This window comes from Mustela nigripes, chromosome 11 (genome assembly GCF_022355385.1).
Source record: "Mustela nigripes isolate SB6536 chromosome 11, MUSNIG.SB6536, whole genome shotgun sequence".
Classification (NCBI taxonomy): domain Eukaryota; kingdom Metazoa; phylum Chordata; class Mammalia; order Carnivora; family Mustelidae; genus Mustela; species Mustela nigripes.
The window spans coordinates 36,532,484-36,559,097 of NC_081567.1; the positions used below are offsets into that span (position 1 = coordinate 36,532,484).

At 46.4% G+C, this 26,614-nt stretch overlaps 3 protein-coding genes across 6 annotated transcripts in view; 1 reads left to right on the plus strand and 2 right to left on the minus strand.

Annotated features, from left to right (window-relative positions):
- NAA60 (N-alpha-acetyltransferase 60, NatF catalytic subunit) overlaps positions 1 to 7,129 on the minus strand; it is a 43,812-nt gene extending 36,683 nt beyond the window's left edge. Inside the window, exon 1 of the mRNA XM_059415528.1 lies at positions 6,961 to 7,129. The gene's annotated coding sequence lies outside the window, so the exon portion shown is untranslated. The remainder of the gene's footprint in view (positions 1 to 6,960) is intronic.
- The window catches only part of ZNF174 (zinc finger protein 174), a 61,249-nt gene that overhangs the window by 24,609 nt on the left and 10,026 nt on the right, over positions 1 to 26,614 (minus strand). The window contains exon 3 of one of the 2 annotated variants that reach the window (XM_059415517.1): positions 22,274 to 26,153. The exons of the other annotated variant lie outside the window; for it this stretch is intronic. Coding sequence (XP_059271500.1) covers positions 26,137 to 26,153 — 17 coding nt within the window. The 3' untranslated portion in view covers positions 22,274 to 26,136. Of the gene's footprint in view, positions 1 to 22,273; positions 26,154 to 26,614 lie in introns of those variants that run through there. 2 annotated transcript variants of the gene reach the window in all.
- Positions 7,356 to 14,661, plus strand: ZNF597 (zinc finger protein 597). Of its 3 annotated transcripts, none has more exons than XM_059415472.1 (4): positions 7,356 to 7,577; positions 7,676 to 7,760; positions 8,628 to 8,754; positions 10,869 to 14,661. In XM_059415472.1, exons 2-4 carry the CDS (start codon positions 7,728 to 7,730, stop codon positions 11,981 to 11,983), a joined length of 1,275 nt encoding a protein of 424 aa, XP_059271455.1. In that variant the 5' UTR covers positions 7,356 to 7,577; positions 7,676 to 7,727; the 3' UTR covers positions 11,984 to 14,661. The 3 variants fall into 3 exon arrangements, with proteins under 3 accessions (XP_059271455.1, XP_059271456.1, XP_059271457.1); XM_059415473.1 differs by having other exon boundaries at positions 7,356 to 7,505; XM_059415474.1 differs by having other exon boundaries at positions 7,356 to 7,467.

Genomic DNA, 26,614 nt, shown 5'->3' on the forward strand with positions numbered 1-26,614 from the left:
AGACTAGGCGCCTCTGTAAACGTGTTCCTTTTCCGAACCACAAATCCCAGCCTGATTAACTTTCCAGGCTTTGCTTAAAGTTACTTGCTATTTCTGAAGAAATTGATTTCATCTCAATTTTCTCAGCTTAATTCTCAGAGCTCAGCCTTATTCCCCTTCTTCGAAGTTCTTGGGAAACACGTCATTACACAAAGCTCTATGTGGACGATGCAGATGTGTCTGATTGATGATTTTATTTATAAACTTTTTTTTTTTTTTTTTTTTTTTTAAGTAGGCTGCATGCCCAGCACAGAGCCCAACACGGAGCTTGAACTCAGAACCCTGAGATCAAGGCCGGAGCCACGATCAAGAATGGGATGCCCAGGGGCGCCTGGGTGGCTCAGTGGGTTAAGCCACTGCCTTCGGCTCGGGTCATGATCTCAGGGTCCTGGGATCGAGTCCCGCATCGGGCTCTCTGCTCAGCAGGGAGCCTGCTTCCCTCTCTCCCTCTCTCTGCCTGCCTCTCCATCTACTTGTGATTTCTCTCTGTAAAATAAAAAAAAAAAATCTTTAAAAAAAAAAAAAAAAAAAAAAAAAAGAATGGGATGCCCAAGCAACTGAGCTACTCAGGCATCCCTAAAAATCTTTTCAATGATAAAGCTCATACTTTTGAGCACTTCTTGTATCCTAGAGTGTTGTGTCACATAGTATCTCATTTAATCATCCTAACAACACGAGGCAGGCCATGAGGTATTCACACTCGCTGTTCCTATTTTGCAGCTATGGAAACTGAGGCCTCAAGAGGTCAAATAATGAATCCAAGATGTCTGAGCTGTTAAGCTGCAGGGAGCAATTTCGACCCACACAGTTCAACTCCAGACTAGTTTTGGAAGTAATACGTAGGGCGCCTGGGTGGCTCAGTGGGTTAAGCCACTGCCTTCGGCTCAGGTCATGATCTCAGGGTCCTGGGATCTAGTCCCGCATCGGGCTCTCTGCTCAGCGGGGAGCCTGCTTCCCTCTCCCTCTCTCTCTGCCTGCCTCTCCATCTACTTGTGATTTCTCTCTGTCAAATAAATAAATAAATAAAATCTTTAAAAAAAAAAAAGGAAGTAATACGTAATCACTGTAATAAGAAAAATATAGAAGAGTATAAAGAAGAAAAAATTACCCTTTGCTTGCCAGCCCAAGATGATCACTCAGCATTTGTATGTCTCCTTATTGCTCTCTTCAGTGTATTTTTAATAATGATAGTATTTTATGTATAGTTTGATATGTTTTAATAATTTTTTAAAAAAATTTATTTATTTATTTGACAGAGAGAGAGATCACAAGTAGGCAAAGAGTCAGGCAGAGAGAGAGAGAGAGGCAGGCTGCCCACTGAGCAAAGAGCATGATGCGGGGCTTGATCCCAGGACACTGAGATCATGACCTGAGCCGAAGGCAGCGGCTTAATCCACTGAGCCACCCAGGCGCGCCTGCTTTAATAATTTTTAATGTTAGCACTTCCCCATATTTGGTAAAACTCCTTAAAAATAACATGTTAATTGGCTGTGATATTTCCTCCTGAGAAAGAGGAAACATTCTTAGACTTTAGGTCATTGCCACTTTTTTCTACTGTACATAATTCTGCAATAAACACCTTCATGATTTTCCATTTTCAACACATTTCCTTAGGATAACATGGCACTGGCTGCCAGATGTCCCAGTGTCCAATTTCTTCTTCTTCTCCTTCCTCTTTTTAAAAAAAGATTTTATTTATTTATATGCCAGAGAGCGAACACAAGCACAGGGAGGCAGGCAGAGGGAGCAGCAGACTCCCCACTGAGCAGGGAGCCCAAAGCAGGACTCAATCGTAGGACCTTGGGATCATGACCTGAGCTGAAAGCAGATGCTTAACAGACTGAGCCACCCAGGCGGCCCTACTTTCCTCTTCTCATCGTGATACAGCCTCTGCTTTTCAACTGGGCATGGGCTACCCAGAATAACTTCTGTTTCCTAGCCTCCCTTGAGTTAGGTGTGGTTCTCTGACTATGTGACTAAGTTCCAGCTAATAGGATGGGACTCAAAGTGGCACATGCAACCTCCAAGTTCTGCCCTGAAAAGAAAGGGACGTGCCCTCCTTTCCCTCTTCCTGCTGGCTGTGACTGAGACAGGGCAGTGAGCCAAGCTGGACTGGGAGTCTGAGAATCAGGAGAGAAAATACCCTACGAGTAGGGAAGTGCAAAGCAGCAGGAGCCTGGCTCCCAGGCAGCTTTCCAGGGCACAGCTGTCAAACCGGCTTGAATTAAATGTGAGAGAAAAATATATTTCTATTTGTATAAGCCAATGTTGTTTTGGGTCTCTGTGTATAGTTAATGAAATCGGATGCCCAATTAATACAGGTAGATATTTACAATTAGATTTACAAGGTCAAATGGTATGAAGAGTTCTGAACCTCATGATATGTATACTAGAGACAAATTACTTTATAAAGACTTTATTAAAAAATATGCTCCTTTACTCACCTACCTGCAAAACAAAAGCATGTGTTTTACTATCCACCCTCTATCATTCAGTATTAATATTTAAGAAATACTGGGGCACCTGGGTGGCTCAGTGGGTTAAGCCGCTGCCTTCGGCTCAGGTCATGATCTCAGAGTCCTGGGATCGAGTCCCGCATCGGGCTCTCTGCTCAGCGGGGAGCCTGTTTCCTCCTCTCTCTCTCTGCCTGCCTCTCTGCCTACTTGTGATCTCTCTCTGTCAAAAAAATAAAAAAAATCTTTAAAAAAAAAAAAAAAAAAAAAAAAGAAATACTGACTAGGGCACGTGGGTGGCTCAGTTGGTTAAATATCTGCCTTTGGCTCAGGTCATGATCCCAGCGTCCTGGGATCAAGCGCATCCGGCTCTCTGCTCAGCGGGGAGCCTGCTTCCTCCTCTCTGCCCTCTTCTCTGCCTATATGAGATCTCCCTCTGTGTCAAATAAACAAATAAAATCTTAAAAAAAAATCTTGACTAATAAAATGGGTTTCATTTCAGGGGCGCCTGGGTGGCTCAGTGGGTTAAAGCCTCTGCCTTCAGCTCAGGTCATGATCCCAGGGTCCTGGGATCAAGCCCCGCATCGGGCTCTCTGCTCAGTAGGGAGCCTGCTTCCCTTCCTCCCTCTCTGCCTGCCTCTCTGCCTACCTGTGATCTCTGTCTGTCAAATAAATAAATAAAATATTTTAAAAAAATGGGTTTCATTTCAGTGGGTTTCCTCTGACCGTGAGCACACCATCTGCACCAAGACGCTGCCAGCTTTGACTCACTCTCTGCAACTCCTCTCCCTGCTCGGGCTGGCTCGGCACCTTGGTCCTCCAATACAGCCTTTCTGTCTGCTTCAGGGGAAAACAAGGCAAGTCCATCACTTCCCTCCTGGCCATTCCATGCTGATTTGTTCACTCCTGGGTCAAGTGTCTCATTAAACCCCTGATCTCCAAAGGCTCAATCTGTAGGGTCCTTCGGGGGGAAATGAATTGTCTGAGCATGTAGTCTTCTGGTCTACTCTCCAACTCGCTGTTCCTTCTCTGTCCTCACTGTGCCCAACCTGTAGGCTCTGTAGATCTTATCAGCCTCCCGGAGTCTCTGCTTACAGCTTCTATTTGCAATAATCAATCAGTATCAGTAGGTCCAGAATCTTCCTTTGGAAGTATTTCTATCCTCAGTGACTAAGAAAGAATTCTGTTAGAGTTGACACAAGAGGAAAAGCACTTTGTTGCCATAGTATGAATTACTGGAGGCACAACCGAGAGCCCTTAGCTGCCTCTCTTCCTCCCTTCCTTCTTCCTTCCTCTTTCTCTTTCTTTTCTTTCCTCCTTCCTCCCTTTCTCTCTTCCTCCTTGCTTTCTCTTTCTTTTTTGGTCTCTCTGATGAAGGAATTCCTGCCCAGTTAGAGGTAATTTTAGATTCAAAGTCGTGACAGCCTCTTGCTGTGACAGTAAGTCCTGCAGGCATAACCAGCAACCCCCACTCCCTTCATTAGAGACGGGATACTAATGAGCCCAGGTTCCTAACTGCCCCGACATGCATTCTGGATTCCTGCGAGAAAAGCCTCTTGCTGAAGTTGAGAGAAGAAGCTAATCTTGTTTATCTTCTCTTCTGGTACATTCTGACATGGCCCTGACAATTTCTCATTGGTATTTATATCTCACGAAGGATACAAAGGCCGTAATGACTAGAAACATACTTATTTTTAAATAATAAACCCTGAAAAACAGTATTGTCTGGGAATGTTAAAAACGCCAAACTTAGCAATTTGTTCTGGAAATTATGTTGAAACTTACTAGGGAAAATATCTATACTTAAAAGGGAACAATGGTAATCTCTGAATGATAAGAATATGGCACTTTTATTTTCTATTTTTTTCATATCTGTATTTTCTAACTTTCTAAAATGCACACATACTGCTTTTTCTAATAATAAAATGTTATTATTTTTTAAAAGATTATTTTGAGACTGAGAGACAGTGAGAGAGCATGAGGGGGATGATGGGCAGAAAGAGAGGGGGAAGTAGGCCCCCTGCCGAGCAGGGAGCCCCGACTTGGGCCTTGATCCCAGGACCCCAGGATCATGACCCAAGCTGAATGCTTAATGGACCGAGCCACCCAGATGCTCCTATAAAAAGTTATTTTGGGGGGGGCACCATGGTGGTTCAGTGGGTTCAGCCTCTGCCTTCAGCTCAGGTCATGATCTCAGGGTCCTGGGATTGAGCCCTGCATTGGGCTCTCTGCTCAGCAGGGAGCCTGTTCCCCTCTCTCTCCACCTCCATGTGATCTGTCAAATAAACAAAACCTTAAAAAAAAAACTGTTATTTTTCATTTTTAAAAAGATAATGTGATCTCCAGAGAGACAACAGATCTTTGGCTACAAAAGAATTTTAATACATACAGATTATTATGATATTTTAAAGGCTGAAATGAAGAAGATTGTCAGAAGGTTGTGCCAGAAGGATTTTTGAGGTCTTTTAGTTTTGTTTTTGTTATTTTTTAGAGAGTGTGTAAGTGAACGGGGTTGGGGGGACAGGGAGGACAGGGAGGAGAGGGGCAGAGGGAGAGAGAGACTCTTAAGCAGTCTCCATGCACCCCAGGATTTTTGAGTTTTGACAATTAAAATCTGTTACTGGAGGGGCGCCCCACACATCTCTCTCTCTCTCATAAATAAAATCTTTTTAAAAAATCTGTTACTTGAACATATAATGGATATATCATCAAGCATCTCAGATTTTTAAAAATCCAATTTGGACATATAATTCAGTCTTATCCTTTCAATCTTGGGTCTTGGGCTCTGTATCTCATCTCTTTACTTTAAACAAGATCCATCTCTCAAGCCCCTTTCTTCATGTACTTGCTTAACTTCAGTACTTACAGGGTCTAGGGAAGATTTAGTTTCCTTTCCTATTTCAGAGATAACCTTCTCTGATTATCCATTGAGTTAACACCACAAGCTTCACTTCTGGTCAGTGGAAACTGTGTTTCTCTCCTTGTTATGAGACCAAAGTTTGGAGGAAAAAGACACAAGAGCCTTTTGTTCTTGGTGAAAGAGTCAAAAATCAAAATCAGGAGCCTGTGAGCCCTAAATGAGATATCCTTGACATAAAAATAACGTTAAATATAAGCACAAAGGTGGGGGGTAACATGACTACTTGAGCACTACCATGAGTCAAAGATGAACGTGCTTTCAGTTTAGACCTCTATGAACCAGGCTGTTAGCTTTTCTTCAACATTTATGCTTTGGACGGTCTAGCCTGTGGGGAAATTTTTCCTTATTCTTCCACCAGTCCTTTTACCACCTTTCCCCACCCCCTCCCCCCAATACCTCTTTTGGGACCCGTTCTCAGAAGGCCTAGCTCTTTGCTGGCAGGAGATGTCCCTTGTGGCAGATGATCTTAGTTACCTATTTGACATCTGTTCTACTTCCTTCTTTTTCTTTTCCGACAGAGCCCTGATTTTGTGCAGGTAATTGGCCAGGGGAGGCTGGGTCCTTCCCCCAGTGCTGGGGGGTGAACTGTGGTTGGTCAAAACCAATTATGGTAGGTATAGTCTTTTTATCTTTGATAATTACCGGTTTAGGATGGGTATCTGTCACAATGCACATCTGCATGTATTATGTGGTTTCCACTGTCACTTTCACCGATATGCTAAGGATGGCAGAGGAGAAATATCGAAGCACTGGGACCTTGACTGTGTCACCGAGCCACTGAACTAACCAATCTGCACCTGCGCTACTTTAGAACACGGTTTTGTTGGGTTTTCTGCTACTTGCAAGTGAAACTGTCCCATCGGATAGTCCACCGGTTCCCACTACTTATTTTATCAGTTCTGAAAATATTGTTTCAATAACCATGCAACCATTTCTTGAGTAACCTTTTAGATACAGGAACGTGTTCCTAGAATAAGAAAATACATTGAGATTTACCCAGTATTTTCTATTAAGGTACGTATTAGCCTTGCCTTTTCATCTTTGTAAATTGGCACCTTTGTAAACTGACAACTTATTTGAAACCACCCTCCGAGGAGAAGCATTTGGAACTGTTTGCAGCTTAGGAAAGCAAAGTCGTATATTGGCCAAGATGACCCGAGCAATCAGTGGCAAAGCTTGAGAAGGAGCTCAATTTTAAATTCCAAATCCCTACACCAGGGCACCCAAGGCCAATGAAGTATAAAATATGTGGCAATAGGACAGGCCGCATATGAGGTATTGCTCACGCCTCGCAGAGCAAGTCAAAGGCTCTACGTCCGCTAGAAATCCGCTGTGGCTCTGAGCCTCATTTGGCTCAGCTCGGCCACAGCCGCGGGACACAACTCCCCTAAAATGCTTTGGATCAGAGCCTAGCAACCTAGCCAAAGCCGATCTGAACTCTGTCCATGCAGAAGACACCCTTTTTCACTCCACGGCCCCACAGTCCGCCCAGAACAGCGGACTTAACTGCTCAGGCCAAGACTAGGACTTGCACTCCTGGCCACTCACCTCACTCACCCCGGCCGGACCCACATTTTGGGCCCACAGGGCACTGCCACCCGAAACCACATTTCGGTGCCAAATAGTCCTTCGGGCTCGGAGTCTCCCTGTCTTCTTACTTTCCAATTTCCCCGAAACATTACGTCGCTCCGAGGTCACCCTACCTCATCACACTCTACCGATTCACTTAGCTGCCCGCAGCTCACCCGGGAAACGCAGGCAGCGGAACCGGACATACTTACTTCGGGAGACAGAAGGAAAACTACATCTCCCAGCATGCCGTTGAGGCATCGGTCCTCCGTTAACGGACTCGATTGGTCAACACACAAGAAGGACTGCCCCCTTCGGAGGAGCTCTGGCCAGTCACAGGGCAGAGTTTAATGACAGCAAGGGGGCGGGCCGTTTCCGGCTGCTTTCCCGGCAGCTCCAGCATAGAGGAGCGTGGGAGACTCGAAGTGCTTGTGGCTCTCCGTCTAAAGTGCCAGTCGGGCGTCGCCCTCTGCTCCTTCTGACCGGGTAGCGGGAGACTTTCTAACATCACTAGTCTTGGAGCGGTAGGTGGGACCTGGCCGGCCCAGGAGTCGGCCCCGCCGAGGCTGGGCTGCGGATAGGAGCCTTGGGCTCAGGTATTAAAGGGGTTGGGAAAGCGAGGAAGCCTTGATAGTGCACGGAGGGGCTTTGCAGCCAAACTGGCTCCTCTGAGGAATATTCTCTCCCCTCCTAGATCTGTCTCGAAGTCAGTGTGGCACTTGAGGAAGGCACTCCCTGCCCCTGAGATGGCGTCCACGCTTCCGACAACGGGGGCCCAGGTAAGAACAGGGTCCCTTCTCGGGGTCCCAGTTCCTGTCGCTACTTTCCGGCCTCTGCCTGCCTTCCCTCGGAAGAGAGCTAGGAATGCCCGTCTCAGTGGGAGGGCTCCCGATGCCCAAATAGCTCCTCGATGAAGCTGTCTTTGTCCCTGGACCAGGCACTTGGGAGAAATGGCCTATCACATTCTTCCTTTCAGAACCACCAACTGGGAGTAGGGCCCGTTGGAGAAGGCTATCAGAGTTCCTCAAAGTGGCTTTCTGGAATACTGCTTAAACTTGCAGACTTCTAGGCATATCCCACACCTTTTGAATAAACACAGAAACGAAAGCCCCAGATGATTCGTAATCGCGACGAGGTACTGTTACTTTAGAAGACGGATAAACTAAGGGAAGGAGGACTAGGCCTGGATTTGATTCCAAAGAGAGCTTAGCAGTGAGCGTCACTTGCAAGGAGGAGGAGACTAGGAAGCAAAAGGATGTTGGGAGAACACTGGAACCCCTGTCCCTTTTCATGATTCTTCCTGGGCTGCTCAGTTTTCTTTCCCTTAGAGCATCTGTACGTAATGGTTTCCCTCCCTGAGAGTTCCCTCATCTTTTCTAGAAGTCTCTTCTAGAACTCCTTACAGTTTACTGTCTTGGCCCCTATAACACTGCTTCAGAAATTACGTCCATTTTTACTCCTTCCTAGTTTCCACCACCACACTTAGGACCCATTTATTTATTAACACCATCCCCAGCACTCATGAACCTTTTACACCAAGCCCCTTCCTCCCGTGGTTCTGATGTTTGTAGCTCTTGTCAGTCCCTAAACTGAGGGGGTCGCCTTGGGGTCCCCCTACCCTGAGATGGGCTCTCATGTTGTTTCAGGGGCCAATGCTGTTTGAGGATCTGGCTGTGTATTGTTCTCAAGAGGAGTATGTGAGTCTGCACCCTGCCCAGAGGTCCCTCAGCAGAGACACTACCCAGGAGTGTTTCAAGGATGTGGTCTTGATGGGTAAGGCAGCTGGTTTTCCTGCATTTCCGAACTTCAGTCAGTTCTAGGAACAGGATTCCATGTCTCATTCACATGTTGGTATGGGGGTATGGGACCTACCTCTGTCTGATCTGTGTGGATAGAACAAGAGCTTGCGTGACAGTGTGGTATTCAGAGAATGTGATGATTTCTTAAAAAATCCTATCTAGTATAGTGACTGTGGTTTTACACGAGATATGACAGTACCCAGTAATCTTCCCAAATATTTGTTAAAGTCAATTCACAGGGGCCCCTAGGTGGCTCAGTGGGTTGAACCTCTGCCTTCAGCTCAGGTCATTATCTCAGGGTCCTGGGGTCGAGCCCTGCATCAGGCTCTCTGCTCAGCAGGGAGCCTGCTTCCCTGCCCCCCCCCCCCGCCCCGCTTGTCTCTCTGGCCTGTGTGATCTCGATCTGTCAAGTAAATGAACAAAATCTTTAAAAAAAAAAGTCAATTCATAGTTTTACTTGCAAAACTTAATGAGTATAGGTTACTATTATCTACTAAAGATTTGAAATTGATTTACTCTTAAGGGGGTGCTATGCCATTTTCACATAAGGGGAACTACATGCAGAAATGTTCCCATACCTGAGTAGAGTTTGTCTCTGACTAGGGTTGACTCTTGGAACTATATCCTAATTCGTGTTTCATATTTTCCACCTCTCTCTTCATCATGTTCGTGTTTCCCTCTACCTTGTTGATCCTAAGAAGTATGGTTATAGCTATTCTAACATTGTTTCTACTAGTTTCATCATCTGTGTTATTTCTGGGTCTGTTTCTGTTCATTGATTTTGCTCCTAGTTATGGGTCATAGCCTCTGCTTCTCTACATGTCTGGTAATTTTTGATTGGATGCTGGACATTGTCAGTATTCTGTTGCTGGATGTTGGCTTTTGTTGTACTTTTAAAACTATTTTTTGTACTTTGTATTTAAGTTACTTGGGATTGGTATGATCCTTTCATGGCTTGCTTTTTTGGCTTTGTTAGGCTGTGTTCTGAGCAGCCTTCAGGCTAGGGCCCATATGACCTGCTGCTAAGGCAATGTCTTTCTGAAGATGGAGCCTGATAGCTTGTGTGTTCCATCTTGGCTGTCAGAAACATGAACTATTGAACTATGTATGTAGTGTGAACTCTGAAGATTGTTCTGTGTTCCTTTCTGATGGCTCTTTTCCCAGTCTGGGATACTCATGTGCACTTACAGAATAATACTCTGCCCAAGTCTTAATACTCTGCCCTACCTAGATGTCTACAGCCCTGCCTGGGCACCTGCCTCTTCTGCAGTACTTTTTTGTGAAATTCTAGCCTTCCTGGCATCCCTGAATTTGGTCTCCTCAAAACAGCAAAACCACAGGGTGTCATTTGGATTCCCACACTGCACTGCAGCCCAGAAATCCATCCCAGGCAGTGTGCAATGGCAATCATAGGGCTGTTTCTCTGGAAGGAAAAGACCCTTTTTATATTGATATGTTGGCTTTACAAATCAAGAATATTTTGAAAAATATTAAGGAAGAAAGATTTTTGGCAGCTCAAGTTCTGTCAGCCATCCTAGCAGTGAGACCACTTGTCTTTGGCTGCTGTATGCATGGCAGCTCTACCTTGATCTTTCCTCCAGGAGAGGTAAAGAAATTTTGAAGAACTCTCCTGGTGACAATAAAACTATTTCTAATAACCATGTTATTTCTCTGCTAGGTAGAAAAATACGTACTTGCTCTCTTTCTCTCCTAAATAGGAATCCCCGTCTCTACTCCAGTTATGGTCGCTCAGCAGTCACTTGAGATTGCGTAAATGATGAAAAGTTCTTGAGACTCAGGGCATTAATCGGAAACCTCCCCTGGACAGCATCTACCAAGATTTCCCTTAGTTCCCATCCTGCTAGACCCTAATTCAGTTATACCTCTTTTCCCCTTCCTCCCCTCGAGGACCAACAACCTCGATCCTCTGGGAAGTCAGTGGAGCCTGCCAGCCTGATTTTGTTTAGTACGAGTGTCTGGGGTCTAGGATAAGCCCTCTGTGGGTTCTTGGTCCTTGTGTAAGTAGCTTGCTCTTTCCGCAGTACCACTTGAGGGTGTTGTCTATGTTTTGCTTTGTTTTATCAACAGGAGGGGAAGGCAAGACTGAGACTTCTCAACGGTTGAATCTAGAGTCTACAGGATTTGAAGAACTTGCCGCAGAAAACTCCTCCATCACTGTGCCCCTTGTCTATTACCCAGAAAAATCCGAGACTGGAGTTGGAGACCCAGAAAGGAAAGTATCAGGTGGAGCTCCTGCTTGCAAGAAAAGGCTCATAAGCCTATTAGTTACCATTGAAAACCAAACCCCATTACTAGAACTATCTCAATGTTTAGGAACCAGAGCACTTTCTGAAATTCTTGAATTTCCTGGGGAAGAAGCCAAAAATTTGTACAAGTGTCCTGAATGTGATGAAAGCTTCAGTGATAACTCATACCTTGTTTTGCATCAGAAAACTCATTCAGGGGACAAAAAGTATAAATGTGGTGACTGTGGGAAGATTTTCAATCATAGAGCCAATCTGAGGACACACAGGAGGATCCATACTGGTGAGAAGCCTTATAAGTGTGCTGAGTGTGGCAGCAGCTTCCGCCAGCACTCACATCTGTCTCGGCACAGGAATATCCACGTAAAGGAGAAACCCCACACATGTAGCGTATGTGGGAGAGGTTTTACGTGGCTCCCAGGATTGTCACAGCATCAGAAAATCCACACTGCTAAAACTTATGAATGTACCAACTGCAGTAAATATTTTGGTCAGAACACAAATCTGGGTTTGCGTGAGAAAACGCACATGTCAGCCACCCAGTACCAGTGCCCTCGGTGTGTGAAGTGTTTCGGGCAGCCCTCGCACCTTTTTCTCCCCGAGCAGGGTCATGAGGATGACTCTGAACACTGCAGCGACTGTGGGGAGAATCTACTTTTGTTCTCAAAATTCAAACCCTTAAAATGTCCTGAGTGTGCGAAGACCTTCCTGCGTGTTTCTGAGCTCATTTCCCATCAGAGCATTCATAGAGGGGAAAAGCCCCATAAATGCAAAACATGTGCAAAAAGTTTTATTCTGGATTCAGAGCTTGCATGTCACCAGAAGAGCCACACGGGAGAGGAACCTTTTAAATGTAGCACATGTGGGAAAGGTTTCAGGTTGTATATGCATCTCACTGTTCATCAGCAAACCCATACGAAAACCACCACGTATATCTAGCAAGTTTTCATTAATGCTGTGCTTCTTAGTATCTGGATTGAAAACTGGGGACCAGTTACCCTTTATGTGCCAGGCATTTTACATGCATCCCATGTCACTTAGTACCCACCAGAACTTGCTTTAGGCATTATGACTTCTGTTTTATAGCTGAGGAAGCAGTCAATGTCAGCTAGTGCGTGAAGCCAGGATTTTAACTCAGTAACTCATTCCCTGTACACATTCTATTTGTATGAGTCAGAGAATGATAAGGACTTTTTTTTAAATTCAGTTTTCATTAAAACGAAAGTGTTCCTAGATGTTCTTTTACTTTTGTTACACGGTTTCTAAGTAAGTTTTAGAAGAAGGAAACTTTCCCTTTTCTTTTCTTTTCTTCATTTCTTTTTCTTTCTTTCTTTCTTTTTTTTTTTTTTTGCCAGTTCTGCAGACCTAGTATCTAGGAAAGTAATTTGTCTATATCTGTCTTATGCTTTTTGGGGTCTTAACTAAATGTAACATTTGTAAGAAATGATATTTCATACATGATTTTCTGATGTAGTTTAGAAGCTTTTACACCTGCTGTGAAAGGTTCCCAAATTAAGTGGACAAGTTGGTATCATAATGGCTATTAGTATTCGTGGAGTTCCATTCTCACATATGATGCCACTGGCCTTTGTGACACATTTGCAAGGAATTTTGGCAGTCTGCCCATAGCCTTTTCTGGTGCCTGGACTTGACCTAGGGAAACATACTTGCTCCTCTCTGGAAGGAGTTACCTCCAAGTTGCTACCAAAGCACATTACCTGCCTTTCTACGAATAAGAGTAATTATTGTTCAGTGAACATGCTAGATGCTTCACATGTATTATCTAATTTAATCTTCAGGGTAAGTGTGACAGAGAAAGGGCTATCCTTGTTTCATAAATGAGGAAACTGAAGCCCACAGAGGTAAAGACAGTATCTTGCCGAAGACAAAAAATAGCAATGTGCTGAAGCTGGCATTTAACCTTGGGTCTCTGTGATGCTGAAGGTTGTGCATTCTTCAATCCTGTTATGTGTCTGCATTTGTGTTAGGTCCGCAAGCAGCCAGGAAGGCTGAGATGGGTGGGTGAGGATGGTCATCATGGAGGCTACCCTGTGCACACGCATCCTAGAACCCTTTCATTGCCTTTGTGCTTTATCCCAAGCCTGACTTAACGTGTATGGTAATAAAGCAACAGAAAGATTCCCCAAGACTCCCAGTTCAATCTCCCATCCCTATGATCCGATCAGAGATTGCAAACTTTACAGAATACAGTCCTTAGGGTTTTAGTTGGATTTTGATGAAAAAAAAAAATCCTCCTGATCGCCAAAGAAAAACATATACAGAAAACTATTAGAGTTTAACCAAACTACTTGAAAATATATAGGTCTTTAGATACCTGCTGTTACATATAAATAGAAGAGCAAAATATGGTTGAACGGAATGGTTGCTAATGTTAAAGAATCAGGGAATCGTGCAAATATACATTCGTACACAATTTCTCTTTACAGCAAAATTGTGTGCCTATCAGCAAAACTAGTTTCTAACGGACTTTTGAACAGGATGTGAGAATGGTCTTAATTCTTCCGAAACAGTATGGAAGTCCAGCACTGACTAGCACGGGATCACTGCTGGGAAAGCTCTCGAGCAGAAACAGGGCTCTTTAGGAGAGCAGTACCTGCAAGGTGTGGTCTTTCGGTGGAATAGCACGTTGGGAACTGAGTATACAAAGACATGCTGGCTACTGCTGTAAGCTCTTACCACTGCTGAGAGGCAAGAAAATAGTCCTGGTGAGTGAGGGAAATGGAGACTAACCCAGCTCACCCACTTCTATCCCCCTTTTTGTTATTCTTGTTTCTTGTTTGCAGATCCACTGCTGAGACCCTGTGCTCTGAATGTCAAGGTCATACTAGACTCTGATGTCTCGACTCAATATGAGACGCCAGTCTGCTAAGGCTTTAGGGTCTTAAATTAAAAAGTGAGGTCATCTGTAGGTTGTTCTTCAGCAGATCTCTGGGGACTTAGAATTGTGTAGAAAGATGGTCTCCAGTTAAATTTCTTATCAGCCAACTTTGGGATATAATGATCTTTGCTAGATGCCAGAAAGCACTGTCCATCAGCTCTCCTGCTTCTGCTTTTGGTGGCTGAACAGAGTTACAGGCTGGGGAATGAAACTGGGAATGTGGCCCCTACTCGTGCAGTTGCTGCAGAAAGTAGAGAAGGCTGTCCTAGAAGGAAAGCGGACAGAATGGGGCTGACATAAAAGATGGAAGCTGTCATGCTTTGCTTTGCTCCTACAACAGTATGGGGGAAGGTGAGAATTTATGCCCTAAATGCTGTTCTGCACCTCAATATGTGAAGTCACCTTCTCAGATGAGGCTTCAGGTTTTACATTTTTCTTTATTCTTCTGATTTTGTAAGATTATGCCAAACCTCCTTAAAGATATTAGAAAATTAGCACTTCTATAAAAACATTAACATACACTTGAGTGTAATTAAGATAACTTTTTGGTGGAATAATCATTGCTAATGACTGGTACGCCAAAAAAAATTAAAAATTAAAAAAAAAAAACCTGAGTGTCAGTTACTGTAAAAGAAGCATATTTTCAGTTGTTGCCTTATTGTACACTTCACCTAATTATATTTGCTGGATGTAATTCAAGCTGCTCTGAGCCCAAAAAGTTGGAGGAAGGAGTCAGTCCACCAATGAGATCCATGCTGTTTTATAATGATGGCTTTTTCATCTTTCTGTTTACAATGTTGACTGATGGAGCTAGATTTCACAGTTTGTTATTAACTTGAAGATATTAGCCCAGTATGTTAGCGTTACGAAATACTTGATAAAAATTAATATAAGGATGAGAAACACAGTTTACTGTTATGAATGATTGGCTTACTATCTTTTGCAGCATCGCTATTGATATACTATGCAGGGTGAGAATTTTGTACTAAGGAAATTAACTCGAACAAATGTGGTTTCTGTTGCTGGTGCAGAGATGAAGATGTGTATCAAACAAGTCCTTAATGTGGTTGCCCGAATACCAGGGTGTATTAACAAGCCATCATTAATAAAAGCAGCATTATTTCAGTAGATTTCAAATGTCAACAGTTCATATTTTATAACTAAAGAAATTGTGTGATTTAGTTAATCTGGAAGGAGTTGGATTCAATATAGTTTTGTTTAGAGCTTTGTTGCAGTAGTTAATAGCCTATTCGCATCTCCCCATTTAACACAGAAAATGACTAACACAGTATACAGGGAGTGAAAACAAGTGTTTTGAGTCTTCAACTTCTGAGGTCCCATAGAATCAGGTGGCATTGTTCTGAAGACTGCAGCATGTAACACAATCTGATACTGCAGATTTTGCTCCAAGTAATCTGCCAATTTACTTAGTATGCACACAAAGCAGATTATAGTTCATCTAATTAGTCTATTTTGACTAATGGTTCATTGTACTAGTTATCTAGTGTTTTTGTTTTGACCACGTGTTAAAAAAAGTAACAATGATCTTCATTTGAAGTATGTATATTCATCTGCTTTAGTTTTGTAGATTGAAAAAGCTTATTGATCTGATGTCAGGAGGATCATTATCCATCTTTTCATGCCCATTTGACTGCCCCCCCCCTTTTTTTTTGCTCTTTTATTCTTTGATATCCCTCCTTGCATTAACACCCTGTAAAGACTGGTGATAGAATGAGGGGGGGAAAAATATATATATATATATATATATAAAACCCCGAGAATCTGCTGCAATCTATAATTCGCTTGGATACCTCCCAAGTATGTCTGTTACATGCACTTGTACTGTCTAATGTTTTGATTTTACCTATTTCGGTGTGTTCTCATCACTTAGTTCTAGAACGCACGCTCTCACTAGGCTGTGATTAAGTCTATCTGATGTGCGCCACGGCATCCAATACCTGCCCCTCTCTGAGGAAGGCGACTAAGCACACTTGCTCTTCCACACACCAGTGGTTTTGGATGGCAGCGAATTTTGAAGACGGGCGGGAACTGTGGGTTTGGAGAGTGAATGGGTGACCTCGAGCCATTTCCTAACGCAGATACAAATCTTTAGCTCCCCGGAACGCAGAAGAAAGTTCCAGTGCAACCCCGTGAGGCAGCCCCAGACTTCGAAGTCCCCTCCAGCCCCGGCTCCGCGCGTGGTATGGGGGTCGGGGTTGTGGCACCTGCGGCCACAGAGGGTGGCAAAGGCCTGCGTGCTCCCCGCCCAGAGCTGGGGGTGGAAGCCGGCAGTGTGCCAAACAGCCCCCAGAACGTTCTGCGCGGCCAAGGAACGCCCCGGCGGCTTGCCTTCAGCAGCGACCCGCACAGACCGGTCCAAATGCCAGCGAGATGAGACGCGCTAGAGCGACCCACAGGGCTGGGAACCGGAAGTGATGCGCTCACTTCCGGCGACCTCTTAGGGCGACGGGGCTGTGCCCTCCCGGGTCGCCTGGGACGCTGTGGGCGCCTCATAGCGGCCTTCACCGGGTTCCCAGCCTATCCCTGGCACCCACCGCGGGGCCCTCCCTACAAAAACTGGGCTTTGGGCCGAGAGCGTTTGATGACGGGTCCCTTCAGTCTCGCCCTCTGCAGCACAAGTATGGCTGTTGGGGGCCAGAGCAATCTCCATCCCCCGAGTCTAGGCACAGATCACGCGCCAAGGGCAGGAGGAGTCCGTGCTACCTCCGCAGCACGAAGTCCACTTTGGCAGTGCGAAGTTGCTGGCTCGTCCAGTTTGTGTACCTTTGGCTTGTTGAAAGAGACACTTTGGTTCCGACTTGTCGGGTAGAATGTGCTCTAGAACTAGCGCCTGTCTCCTCGTTGGCCTGTGTGCCTCGCGGCCAAATTCACAGATGATTCTGTGGCTTACTGTATCCTGGGCTCGCCTGAGTACAGGGTCCTCCCGAATGAGCTTCGCCACTTCCGTGACTACAAAGACCTCACTTCATGTCTCGCCCAGATTCTTTCTCTCCCTGCATTCCAGATCCCTATATTCAAGTGTCCATGAGACATCTTCCTTTGGATGTCTGAGGCATCAGAACATGTCCTACGCTGAACTTAAACTTTTAGCCCTTGATTTGTTTGCCTCCAGTATGTGGTGCCACATACACACAATTGCTCATGCTACCAACACAACTCCCTCTTCCTCTGCTCATCCATTCCCTCAAGTCCTGTGGCCTTAGATCTCTCTCTCAGACCTGACTGGTTCTCTGTGTCTCCACTTAACAGTACTCACTGGGGTTGATTTAAATAGTCCTCTAACCTCGCACATCACTCTTGTTCTCTGCCAGCATAGCTAACACATCTAATCATGTCACCATCCAACTTGACATAATCCACTGGCTTCCCGTTGTCCTTAGGATAACATTCCAAAACACTCAACAGAACTTTCCAAACTGTTACTTCCCTGCCAACCCCAGCTACTTTCTTTATTCTCTCTCTCCAGCTGTACTATCTTTCTTTCTTTCAGTTCATTAAATGTACCAAGCTCTTTACTTCCTCAGGAAGTGTGAACATACTTTTCCTTTTACCTGGAACACCACCCGCCCCATCACTACCTACCATTATAAAACTAAGTAGTAATTACACAACTAGTGGTCTAATGTCTCTGGGGGGGGGGTGCACAGGGAAGGACACATGGCAAATGCTTAAAACTGTGCATTTAAAGAATGAAATTTCTATGGCTCTGTCAATTTTATACTTTGGATACAGCTACAGGACTGACAGGAGGAAAGGGAATAGGCATTGGTGCAGTCATTTACAAGTAGACAAGAGGTTTAACAGCAGCCCAGAAAAGCTGTAAGGAATTTAGCAAAAAGTTTGAGTAAGATAGTTCTCAGGATAAAAATGTTATGGTGTTCTATTGCTTGGAAGGAATAATTTAGCGAAGAGGCACAATTGCTATAGGCTTATAGCAATTTGAAGGAAGTGTGGTAAATGTGGTTGCATTTCATTTTTTTTTTTTTAAGATTTTATTCACTTGACAGGCAGAGATCACAAGTAGGCAGAGAGAAGGGGTGTGTGTGGGGGGGAAGCAGGCTCCCTGCCAAGCAGAGAGCCCTATGTGGGGCTTGATCCCAGGAGCCTGGGATCATGACCTGAGCCGAAGGTAGAGGCTTTAACCCACTGAGCCACCCAGGTGCCCCATGCATTTCTTTTCTTTTTCTTTCTTTCTTTTTTCTTTTCTTTCTTTCTTTTTTTTTTTTTTTAAAGATTTTACTTATTCATTTGATGCAGAGAAAGAACACAAGCAGGCAAAGTAGCAGGCAGTGGGAGAGGGAGAAAAGCAGGCCCCCGCTGGGCAGGGAGCTCAGTGTGGGGCTCAATCCCAGGACCCTGGGATCAAGACCCAAGCCGAAGGTAGATGCCCAACCAACTGAGCCACCCAGGCACTCCATGCATTTCAAATAGAATTGTGCTGAGCTAATACAACAGAGAAGGAGACTTTAGAGAATTGGGTCTACATATCCTCCTGCCTTGAGCCTTCTGTGAGTAAAGCGTTAGTGATTAAAATAGCTCAGATTACTGGCACAGAGGGTAGCTGGCCTGACAACATTACTGCCTGTGCTGTTCCCATTCTAGAAGACCCCTTCAGTGGAAGAGGGGTAGCACCCAAAGTGGGCAGAATGGTCCCACACTTGCAGGCTAGGCTGCCCAGAAAATTACAAGAAGGGGAACTACTGTCACCCTGAACACTCTGGAACAAAAGGGAACTTGGCTAACAGTTTCACATTCCTCTTAGAGGTTAAGTTTCATTTGACTGATGTGGCTCAAGAGCCACATCAACCAACTGAACCAGCCACTGTGGCTGGGAGTAGACTGGCCTGGCCTGGTTGTCAGACACACTCCTGGAGCTGTGGTTGGGGTCAGCCCCACCAAAATTACATATACAAAGTGGAAGAGAAGAGGTCACTTAAAGGGATAATGCGGAAAGAAGAGAGTATGGGGCTGGGGTAACACACAAGTCAGAGTAGGCAGACAGGCAATTAGAGTAGTGATGGAAACGTCCAACACTAATCAAGGGCTTGTTCTGTGCCTGGCCCTCCTGTGCTGAGCACTTTTCCTGGATTAGTTCGCCATTGACATCATCCATGTTTCCCACATGCAAAAAACGGGGCTGGACTGCATGGTGTGTAAAGAAGTAGGAGGAGACAGGGTGGAAGTCTCAGGTTCATTGTTGAAGGTATGTGATTAAAGCCCAGCTATCTGCGATTGTGCAAGCTTTGGAAAATGACTGTGTCTCGGCTTCCTTGAAGGCCCAGAGAATAATCACAAAGTCTGCCTTCCAGTGTCTAAGGGTTAAGGGAAATGCTGTGAGGTACACCTCTGAGGAATCATTACTGCCATCAAATGGTTGTCCTGGCAGGAGAAACCCAGAAGGCCCTGACCTTCCTCTCTTCCCCCCACCTTTTTTTTTTTTTTTTTTTAAATGAGGTTATCAGTTTATTTATTTATTTTTAAAGATTTTATTTATTTGACACAGAGACAGCCAGAGAGAGAACACAAGCAGAGGGAGTTGGAGAGAGACAAGCAGGCCTCCCACTGAGCAGGAGGGAGGGGCTCCCTCCCAGGACCCAGGGATCATGACCTGAGCTGAAGGCAGATGCTCAAAAACTGAGACACCCAGGAGCCTCTGACCTTCTTCTCTCAAGTAGAGCCTTCCCCAGTCATTTCCCACCGCGTAATTCCTGCCTTAAGTTTTTTCCTTAACAGTTTTACAGTTGCAGTTTGTGCGATTATCTGATTGATGAGTTTCCCCCTCTAACACTGGGCTTTCTGGGCATGTGTATGGTCTGGGTTCACCATAGCAACCCCAGCACCTAATGGTGCCCGGTGTGTAGTAGGCATTTAATAAATATATATAACAAGGGCAAAGGAATTTATCAAGTGAGCCTCCAGGACAGCCTTTCAGCTTTAGGCTAATGGTCCCAACGATCACCAGAGCCAAGCCTTCCAACCCGCGTTGGAAGCGGAGCCAGCTGGAACTACATTTCCCAGAGAGCTCCACGGCAGCCAAGGGTGCCGGACGCCCCAGTCAGAGGAATGGACAGGGTACTTCCGGTTGACGTTCCGTCCCTCGCTCTCGCCCACTTCCCCTGTGGTGGCCAGTGCCATACGGGTCCACTTGGGAAGTGCTGGCCGGGGCTCGCTCCGTGGAAGTTGCCAGTGCACGCGTCCCTGGGGGGGGGGGGGGGGCGGGGACTAACTCTACCGCCGAGCAAGTCCGAGGCCCATTAGAGGAGATACCGTGCACGGCTCCCGGCTCCCCAGTCTCTGAGCCCCTGCTTTCTATGTCCCCCATTTGCCACTTTGGGTAAGGGTACGCAGTGGGGGAGGAAGGCCGGGCAGGGTACCCTGCTTTGTGGTACAGGCTGGGACCGAGGGTTGCAGCGGAGCGAGTGAGAGAGGAGGGCCTGCAGTAGGAGGGGGTCCTGGGATTGAGGAAGAGGGGGTGGCTTCAAGAAAGATTCAGGGGGTGCCTGGGTGGCTCAGTGGGTTGAAGCTTCTGCCTTCGGCTCTGATCATGATCCCAGGCTCCTGGGATCCAGCCCCGCATCAGGCTCTCTACTCAGCAGGGAGCGTGCTTCCTCCTCTCTCTCTGCCTGCCTCTCTGCCTACTTGTGATCTCTGTCAAATAAATAAATAAAATCTTAAAAAAAAAAAAAAAGGCAGATTGAGGAGGCAAAAGTAATGATTGAGCTGGGGAGAGTGCAGGGAAGTTTCTGGGCAGAGGGACTGGATGGTGTCAGCTCTGTGGAGAAAGGATGCCTTCATGAGTGTGGGTTTTCTAACTTCATAAGGAGACGGTTAATCATGAGTGACACTGCAGCTGTGCTAAGTGCTACAGGGGAGAGGTGTGTTATGCCAGGAAAGGTATTTACCCAGCCAGGAAGCTCAGGGAGCCCACTTGGGAGAGCAGAACACTGACTGGGAGTTCACTGGTTGGAGACCTCTGGAAAGGACACAGGGCCAGGGGGCTGCTGTCTAACAGAGAGTGTGCCTGCTGGCCCCATCTAGCCAGGTGGGGCCCCGCCTGGGCAGCCCCACGCTGCCCCAGGAAAGCAGGCTTTCCCTGCTCACCTCTACTGTTTGCTTCGAGGGGAAAAAAGCCAGAAACTGGAGAACACAGACTCCTGAACACACCCTATAAAGATACAGGATGTGACATTCCCAGGTCCAGTCCTAGCTGTTAAGGGGCCGTTTTCTACGCCTAAGATGGCTGCAAACTTGGGTGCCCTGGACCTCCCCATCCCCTAGAACTACAAAGCCTTCTGATTAAAGATGCCATCTGGGGGTGGGAATCCTACCTGCAGACCCATGATGTTGATCCGGAAACAATGTTGTCAGGGCATCAGACCTTCTGCCTCGAGGAGGTAGCTGGGCCAGGGAGGTTCTTGTCCACCATGGGGGATTGTGCCATCAGTGGCTAAGACCAGAGATGTCCAGGAGCAGAAAGCTACTACAGTGCTTATAACTATCCTGAGACATCCCCACTGGGTTCAGCATGAGCACCCAGAGGGTGACAAGAGGCAGTAATCCTGATGGAGGATTTGCAGAGAAAGTCTAGGAAGCCAGGATGCTGGGTGGAAAGGGCCAGAAGAGACCTAGAGAGTAAACACTGGATGGATGATAAGCTCCCCTCCTTTGGGGGGTTGAGTGGGGTGCCCTGAACAGATGCTTTCCTTTTCCCCCAGGGGTCCTATCTCCCCAGATTTCCAACAAGTATCCTCACTGTGGAGCTCTGAGGGTCACCTCTACTTTGACAGACCCAAACTCTCCAGGAATAGACGGGCCGCTCCAAGTAGAACTAGAGAGCATTTTGTCTAAGCCCCTGATTTTACTGAGAGCTCGGAAACTGCCCAGCTGCACACTAGGGACAGAAGCGGGTCTTCAGGCTCCTTGCCTTTTCCAGGACTCCCAAGCTGTCTCATGTGGACATGTACCGCAGCAGCATGCTAGCTGTGTGATCAACCAGTAACATGTAAGGCAGTCACTTGTTCACTTTCAAAAACACAGTTATCTGGTCATAACTCTGTGACTATACTAAAAACCACTGGACTGTACACTTTTTTTTTTTTAAGATTTTATTTATTTATTTGACACAGAGAGAGTGATTGAGATCACAAGTAGGCAGAGAGGCAGGCAGAGAGAGGAGGAAGCAGGCTCCCCGGCAAGCAGAGAGCCCAATTCGGGGCTCGATCCCAGGACCCTGGGATCATGACCTGAGCCGAAGGCAGAGGCTTTAACCCACTGAGCCACCCAGGTGCCCCAAGAGCTGTATACTTTAGGAGGATGAATTTTAGAGTATTTGAATTATATTTCAAGGGAAAAAAAAAAAAACTTTGAAGTAAAGTTGAAATCAGTATTTTACAACTGTAGTACACTTAAATGTAATACACAAAATAACATATCAAAGACATGAAAATAATTTCTGCTACCAGCTTCTTTGTGTGCAGACCTGAGAGGAAAGCTGCTTCTGTCTTCTCTGTACAAAGAGCAGAGTCTCTTGTAAGATGAGCTGCTACTGATCTGTGTGTTAGAATTTGCTAAATACTATAAATCAAAGTAAAAACCAAATAAGCTGGATGTTAACATAAGAATGCAGTTCCCAGAGGCACCTGGGTGGCTCAGTGGGTTAAAGCCTCTGCCTTCAGCTCAGGTCATGATCTCAGGGTCCTGGGATTGAGCCCCACATGGGGCCTTCTGCACAGTAGGGAGCCTGCTTCCCTCTCTATCTCTGCCTGCCTCTCTGCCTACTTGTGATCTCTGTCTGTCAAATGAATAAAATCTTAAAAAAAAAATGCAGTTCCCAGCAAGATAAATAAATAGAAAAAAAGGACGTTCTGGTTTAGGCAGTTTCCTTCCACAGAAGCCATGCGTTGCAAAGGGAAAATAAGCTACATAGCTTCAAAGAACAGGACTGGAGGGTTTTCTCTGGGGCCTGGGGGAAGAGCTGGGGGGGGGGGGGGAGTGGATGCAAGTCGGCCTTGGGAGGGCACTTCCCACTCAGCCCCTCAACCCCCTAGCATGAGTAGTCCTCTGGGATATAACTGGGCACCCCATCCCCTCTGCCTGCCTCAGAAGGTCCCTCACTCTCTAAAGCAAACTTCTCTATCAGAGAGAACTTCTCCTTAGCGTGAGCTTTCAGGATTTCTTCCTGAAGGCAGGCCTCTGATTCTGGTGTCATCTATGACCTCTGATTCCTCCAAATCCTGGGTCAGACACGACTCCTCCTATCTGGTCTGGAACAGGACTTCCTTCCCAGGGAAGCATCTGCTTGGGGCCATATGTGTCTCAGAAGTGGACATACTGAGGCACGCTCCCCAGAGGCATCTGTATCCTCACATGCTTTACCTCAGCTTCACCCTGAAAACACCGTCCCTGGCGGGCTCCTTCCCTGCGTTCCGAAGAGTTCAGATCAACAGATGTTTACAAAGCTTTTGTGCGGGGCATTCTAGAGGCGAAAGCACGAGTCCTCGCATCTCTGGTCCCCTGCACCTGCCCATCCCCTCTCCAGGGTATTTGCAGAAGCAACAGAGGCCCCAGGGACAAAGGCCCACATGCTCCAAGTCCAGCGTCTAGACCCTGAGACGACTGGGACAGCACTAAAGGCACACGGCTTGGATCCTCTCATCTAAACCTCACAAAGCTGAAGGCCACTTCTGAAAGGCGATCTAGAGTCAGGACTGGAACTAGGTCTGTCCAAAGCCAAAGTTAATGTACACTTGGTGCTATGGTCTGAATGTTTGAGGCTTCCCCCAAATTCATAGACTGCAATCTGAACCCCCAAAGATGATGGCATTAGGAGGCGGGGCTGTTGGGAGGTTCTTAGGTCACGAGGGTAGAGCCTCATCTATGGGATGGTTCTTGTAAAAGAGACCCCAGAGCACGTCCTCGCCCCTTCCACCGCGGGAGGTCCCAGGGACAGGAGGCCGAGTATTAACCGGAACCCGACCTGGTGGTGCTGGCACCTTGATTTTTTACTTCAGCCTCCAGAACCGTGAGAGCTAATGTCTGTTGTCTGTAAGCCCCGGAGTCTGTACTTAGTTACAGCAGCACGAACAGACTAAAAGACCTGGCTACCCTGAACTGTCTCCCATCACTTCTTTCCGAAAGGTAAAGCAAGTGCCTTAAACTCGTCCTCCGACGTGGTCTTTGGTATGAACACCCATGCTCCACGTCAACCATCCTTCTCTGCAGTGTCACTTGCTGGGCTCTGCCATTTCCTGGGACTGTGTCGGTCTCAGAATCCATCAACTCACCCCACTCCCACCCACAGCTGGAGAAAACACCCAGCTACTGTCCTCTCCCAACAAAACTGAGTCCCAGTACAGGTGGGGTATCTGCTCATATGTCTGCCCATTACCCCCAGACATCTTCTCATACCTCACAGTGGGACCCAGGTAGCCCCCCAATTTTAACCTTCATTTCTGGGTGTTCAAAGATGCTTAAAGCTGCTCTGTGAGGGATACCCTCCCTTGGCCACCCCGGTCTCTCTCCTTGCCCTTAACCCTCTGCTCTACCTTCTAGAGCAACCCCCTCCCCAGACCTTGGGCCCATTCCTGCTTGCAGCTACTCCGGTGGCACTAACACAGGGTGCCACTCTCAGAGGCTCTGTGGCCCTATGACAAACTTTTCCTTGGGTTTTTGCAAATTCTGTATTTACCAAAAGTAAGGAGCACACTATTCACAATATCCAAAAGATGGAAACGACCCCAGTGTCTTCCAGTGGAAGAATAGCTATACAAAATGTGGTAAAAAGGAGGGACATTCTGACGCACGCCACAGCATGGAGGGACCTGGGGGACATGATGCTGAATCAAAGAAGCCAGTCACAAAAGAACAGCTATGGCGTGACTTCACTTACACCAGGTCCCTAGAGTCAATGTCACAGAGACAGAAAGCAGAAGGGTGGCTGTGGAGGGAGGGGAATGAGGAATGTTTAATGGGGACAGAGTGTCAGTCTGGGAAGCAGCAGTTCTGGAGAGGGATGGTGGAGAGGACCGCTGTATGGTTAAAGGGGCCAACTGTATGTATATTTTACTCTGGTAAAAGAAGATAAAGCAAAGAGCACAAAGGGCCATGCTTGAAAGGAGTGCCTCTGCTTTGGGGCCCCTCTGTCTGGGACATTGATTTTATTCACAAGCAGCCTTTCCGAAGAAATTCTTCTCCCTTTCAGGACATTATCTCCTGTGACTGTGGTGTAAAAAAAATGCCAAATGCAGGGAACAGGACATCTCCGCCCTCGAATCCCTGCAGCCTCATCGCCCCTCCCAGGATCTGAAGGGCTGAGTAGCTAATTCAAGAAGCTACATACTACTTGGCACAGAATTCACCTTCCTTTCGTGCGATGCTGTCCAGGAGACAAGATGCTTTCCGTATACACATTCACTTCACCCATCCTGTGAGGGAAGCAGGCCAGGTCTTCCCATTTCCAGGGGAGGACACAGGCCTGGATGTTTTAAATGACACATCCAGGAGACCGGGCTAGAGAATGACAGGGCTGGGCGCAAAGCCATGCCTCAGTCTTAGCCTGGCATGAAGTCCACTCCTTCCCCTTAACAAGTTGCCTCAGGGGGCACCTGGGTGGCTCAGTGGGTTAAACCTCTGCCTTCGGCTCAGGTCATGATCCCAGGGTCCTGGGATCGAGCCCCACATCAGGCTCTCTGCTCTGCAGGGAGCCTGCTTCCCCCTCTCTCCCTCTGCCTGCCTCTCTGCCTACTGTGATCTCTGTCAAATAAATAAGTAAAATCTTTAGAAAACAACAACAACAACAACAAAAACAAAGCTGCCTCAGATCTGACTATGGCCAAGTGACCCCCAAGGCAAGGCAGATTCTTGGGGTCTGTCTAGCTGGCTTTGCCCTTACCTGGTTCAATACAAGTTTCGAGAGCCATTCTAGAGAGTGATCTTTGGGGAGGCTTGCCTCATACTTCTGTTTCACCGCTGATTCAGGAAATGTGACTGTACTGGTCACTTTTGTAGTCTGGCAGGTGACAGGTGCTTTAAAAGACGTACTGCGGGCGCCTGGGTGGCTCAGTGGATTAAGCCGCTGACGTCAGCTCAGGTCATGATCTCAGGGTCCTGGGATCAAGTCCCGCATCGGGCTCTCTGCTCAGCAGGGATCCTGCTTCCCTCTCTCTCTCTCTGTCTACTTGTGATCTCTATCTGTCAAATAAATAAATAAAACCTTTAAAAAAAAATAAAAGACATACTGTAATCGCACAAAAGTGTATTACAAAAAAATGGGAGAAAATATTTGCAAGTCCTATATCTGATAAGGACTTGATTCCAGTATCTATAACGGACTCTTATAACAATGAAAAGACAACCGAATTCTAAAAGGGCAGAGGTCCTGAACAGCCATTTCTCCAAAGAAGATACACAGATGACCAGTAAACATAGGAAAAGATGTCCAACACCAGGGTAACGCAAACCAAAACCAGAGTGAACACACTTCATGCGGACTAGCGTGCTGTAATCAAACCAATACCATGTGCTGACGGCGATATAGAGAAACTGAGACCCTCACACACTGCAGGTGGGGAACTGGGGTGCAGACCCGATAGAGAAAGCCTGGCAGCTCCCCAGAAACGGCTACACATAATGTTACCATATGGCCTAGCCAC

What these genes read in the sequence shown, in the direction of transcription:
- ZNF597 (XM_059415472.1), top strand. Translation starts at nt 7,728, where the DNA reads ATGGCGTCCACGCTTCCGACAACGGGGGCCCAG. An exon ending in TTCCGACAACGGGGGCCCAG is followed by an intron (nt 7,761 to 8,627) that starts GTAAGAACAGGG and finishes ATGTTGTTTCAG; the next exon opens with GGGCCAATGCTGTTTGAGGA. An exon ending in CAAGGATGTGGTCTTGATGG is followed by an intron (nt 8,755 to 10,868) that starts GTAAGGCAGCTG and finishes TTTTATCAACAG; the next exon opens with GAGGGGAAGGCAAGACTGAG.